General features: G+C 32.7%; 1 protein-coding gene across 1 annotated transcript in view; it reads right to left on the bottom strand.

Moving 5' to 3' along the window:
* Nucleotides 1-699: 699 nt before the first annotated feature.
* LOC116348562 overlaps nucleotides 700-4675 on the bottom strand; it is a 5054-nt gene continuing 1078 nt past the window's right edge. The window contains exons 2-4 of the mRNA XM_031779591.1: nucleotides 2985-3233; nucleotides 2104-2446; nucleotides 700-773 (exon numbers count right to left, since the gene is read on the bottom strand). Coding sequence (XP_031635451.1) covers nucleotides 700-773; nucleotides 2104-2446; nucleotides 2985-3233 — 666 coding nt within the window. The remainder of the gene's footprint in view (nucleotides 774-2103; nucleotides 2447-2984; nucleotides 3234-4675) is intronic.

Raw genomic sequence — 4675 nt, 5'->3', positions numbered from 1 at the left:
GTGTAAAATTGGAATACTAATTGGATAAAATGGCTTTAATAAATTCAAAAAAATGATAAATAATAAATATGAATTACTTTTCACTCTGAGAAGTCATTCTTATTTACAATTTGTTTATATTAACTATACTAACATTACAGATTTTCAATGCATTTCTCTTTTGACCATTGATCGTTTTTTGAATTTTGTAAAACAGAAAAAAATATTTATTGAGAAAAGTTTGAATTATTTTTATGCATTGTTTAATGTAAAAAGATCATTATCATTTGGAAGCGTTTTAGCTAGTTAACTGATGAACTACAAAATAATACAGAACTATTAAATATACCAAAATAAGAAATTTATGAATATATTTGTTCCGAAATATTTCATAAATAGAATATTTGAAAAACCAATCAAAATTATGCACTAGTCACTAATTTTAAATGTATCATTAGACAGAGTATTGCCCAGCGCTGCTGCCATCCACAGCATATTAAAATATCTTGCTGAGAATGCGTCGTCCGTCGCATGCGAATATACGTAGCAGTTTATACATCACAGCGAACAAGAATGAATGCAATGTTCACTTCACGATTATGTCACTCAAATCATTCAAACGATTGTATTGAGAACAATGTATGTATTGTTGTTCACGATGATGTTAAAACTGCTACGTACCTTCGCATGCGACGGACGATGCACTCTCAGCAAGATATTTTAATAGTCTGTGGATGGCAAATGCGCTGAGCAATACTCTGTCAATAGACTATCAATTTTCAGAATTCTTAGAACTATACAAAAATGGTTAAATATTATTTAATAATAATTAATTCGATCGATATACAGGAAAGTTGCCTATTACCAATCTGATATGTTCAAAATCGAAACGAAAAATAAATGCGATGGAATTTTACATCGACACTTACATATTTTACCACTATATATTTTGTGTGTGTTGAAATAATCTAAACTACAGTTATCATTAAATTATAGAGAAAATTGTAACTAATCCACACAGTGTATTTTACCAAAAATAAACACAAAAAAATCACAAGCAAATTATAAAAAGTGTTTTTCTCCTGATATCAAAATAATTGGGGTACCGACGAATTGAAAATATCTCGAAAACGAATCATGTGTGACTTATGACATGCAAGTATCGCCATTTGATCCACCATATTTGGCAACCATCACTTTTTAGTATCACACAAACGCTACACAACGACGAATGTGAATTTCGTTTTTCGTAATCATATAATCATTGATCTCAGCTGAAAGTAGGTATTTTATACAGTTGATGTCATTAATTTCTAGATTTTTCTATCCTATAGCAAGTCGATTTTTCAACAGACTAAGTTGGTTCCATCACTCGCGCTTACTTCCGTTCGCTGTGAATTAGCTTTTTTAAACATAATTTATATCATCGAATCATGGGAAAAAAAAAAATTTATGACAAATTCCCGCTATACAAAAATTGAAGCGATAAATAAAATAAAATTACGTCAATATGTAGTATTAAACTTGAACTTTAATAATCAAAATAAGATTTGAATAAAAACTTTGAATCTATAATAATTACTGCACCGAACAGCGTTCCTTCGCCTTGGTGGTTTATTTAAAATTATTCAAATAATTATAATATAATTCTTACATCAAGCAGTTTTGAAAGAGATAGAATTTGTTCTCTTTTATGTTTACAATTCATCTATTTTGTTTCAAATATTTGTACATCAAATATTAATAAAATAAAAACAAAAATGATGAGCCGTCATTAGGTGTATAAAATAGAAATGTTATCCAAAGTGAGTCTACCTTTGTCTGTTTGTATATATTGGTACCGCTTTGCAGCGGTATAGACGTATTCAAGCATACTTTCCGCTGAGTAATTGAATTATAATATTTATTTTATTACATAATTCGTCACGATATTAATTTTTTTTATCTCTTTTGTTCACATTCACATTCTTTTTATATATTTCTAAATAAATAAGTCTCCAACAAAATGTAATACAATAATTAATATATAACTTGCTTGACAGCAGATTTCGATAGGGACAACTAATGACATTTGTGATTTGACATCTCGGCCACGGTTTGGCCTGTCTGTCTGTGGCACAGAACCAGTTTCAAGTGATTCCTTTAATAGTGTTGTGATTGGTCCTTGCAATGATATCAAACAATGTTTTATAAACTTGTTTGGAATTTCATCTGGACCACTGACTAGATCATCTGGGAGCATGCTTATTTGTTGTCCCACTAGCTCCTCGGTTATATCAATCGTTGATATTTCAGCACAAATATCATGTATATTATTGATTTCTGAGCTGTCATATTGTAAATCTCCCTCCAAAGAGCTGTAAGCGGCGGCAAAGTGCTTTGCAAAAAAACCAGCGATTGTTGACTGTTCATTCGCCTTCACTCCTAAATAAGTCATTTCATGCGGCAAATCATCACTTTTCCCCTTCTTAAAATTCACATGTAGAATTATACATAAAGAATTTTTTTGGATCTTCTTCTATCAGATTCTCCATTTCAATATTCGATAATCTTTGAGAGCAGAGCGCGCGCATTGTTTATATCGTCTCCGTAATTCTTTGAAATGTTCTATTGATTCGATTGTGTCGTAATTGTTTTTATTTCGATGTGCTTTGCTGACTTTGTTTTTCATCCTGATTAATGGATTGTTGAACCACCCGGGATGCATACTCTTGACCCTTGTTTTCAACCGCACATGAGTTTCTATTGTTGATCTTACAATTGCATAGAAACTGTTTAGTCTCAATTCTAAAGAATTTCTTTTGAAAATTTCGTGCCAGTCTATTTCTTTCAAAGCATACATGTTGTTTTCATATACTTTGAGAGTTGAGTCAGGTCTGATGTACAATTCAACCAAAAAGATGTTCCTTATCATGCTGGTAATGGTCACCCGTTCCGATGCAAACTGACTTTAGTTTGTTGTTGACAGCAATCAATACTCCACCTCCTCTCTCCTTTTGATGTACTTGGTCCTTTTCAGTATTCGTTGATCGGTCACATCGATAGACTTCATACATTGGCGGAAAAATGTCGATGGAATTAATTGCTTCATTCAAATGTGTTTCGCGAAGCATGTAAATTGATGACAGTTGAACAAGTATCTCAGCAGCAAACTCCGAAATTTTCGAACGTAATCCATTTACGTTTTGTGAATGGATCGATATCTGCTGAATGTATTTTTCATCATTTAATTTATGTGTAGTACTCATATTCCCCTGTGGAGAACATATACCGTAATTATTTAAATTACCAGAGTAACTATAGTCAAAATCCAGCGATGAAAAATCAACAGAAACGTTTTGCTTGAGATTTAGTGTAGGCGCCAGTGTTGCCACCGTTGAGCAGGCGGCCGTTGACTGAGACGGGCACGACGAAAATTTTCATACCGCGTTTCAAACTTTTCAAAGCACCTCATACAGTCACAATTCTCACGATGTTGTCCATGTCTGCGTCGATTGTCCACAAAATTCCGTCTTTGAAATGACCTGTCAATAGATTGTGTGTGATAATCTTGTAGATGGCCATTCTCAAAATCTCGTCCAGACATCCGTTGATAAAAACGTTGATTATTCTGTTCGTGGCCAAAATGTTGTGGTTCATCACGCTGTCGATGCAGATTCCGATATACACCCTGTATATTATGATTGTTTTGTTGTTGTTGCTCTCTTTTTTGTTGTTGTTGTAAATGTGGCTCATTGTTTTCTTCTTTTTCCTTTTTTTTTTGTCGTTGTTCTTCTTCTTCTTCTTCTTCTTCTTTCTCTTTTTCTTCTTCTTCTTCTTTCTCTTTTTCTTCTTATTTTTTGTTTTTCGCTGTCCATTGGTTTCACAGTTTTTTCGGTTTTTTTTTTTTTTTTTTTTTTATTTATTCACCGTCTGATCACAGATTGAATTTATCTCAAAATTTGTACAATATCGTTTACAATGAAACACTACCCGATCGATACCCAGCTACCAGCCTTTTCGACTTCGGAGTAGCAGATATCGATTGTGTTCACTGTTAATTACTGTTTATTACTACATAAAAGTTACATTTTTCACCTATCAATAAAAATCACATTTTCCAATTTGACAATACTATTTCTAAAAATTTGTCTTGATGCTGATGCCAAAAATTGTTCTCTTACTAAGTTAAAATTTCTACAAGCCACGTAAAATGGTTGATTATGTGCATAGTCTGAAGGAAACGCTCTGACCCTAATCAGTTCTGTATTTCTTAAATTTCTCTGGTTTTCGTTATATTGCAGTCTTGTATATACAATTTTATTTCTTAGTGAACTAGACACTATTTTACCCAAAAGGAGGTCATAAATTAAAAATATAGAGGCATTTATACGCCGTCTCCAAAGCGGTTGAATATTTAAAACATCGCATCTAAATTGATACGGTGGTAGCACAAAATTCTCGTCTCTTTGGTAAATAAATCTCAATGTCCATATCACAAAATCTTTCTGAATTGATTCTATTCTATTGGAATGGATACGGTGATATGGTTGCCATACAATACTCGCGTACTCTAACTTTGATCTTACTAGTGCACAGTATAACATTTTTGCAGATTCAATCGTAAACTTATTCTTTAATGTGCGTTTAATAAAACCCATTGCCCCATGTGCACTGGCTGTAATCGCGTCGATGTGATTGACAAATGTCAGCTTCG

This window comes from Contarinia nasturtii, unplaced genomic scaffold, assembly GCF_009176525.2.
Source record: "Contarinia nasturtii isolate CC-2019 unplaced genomic scaffold, AAFC_CNas_1.1 Cnas_scaffold_2523, whole genome shotgun sequence".
Lineage (NCBI taxonomy): Eukaryota > Metazoa > Arthropoda > Insecta > Diptera > Cecidomyiidae > Contarinia > Contarinia nasturtii.
The sequence above is the reverse complement of the archived record's forward strand: the minus strand, read 5'-3'. Positions and strand labels throughout refer to the sequence as shown.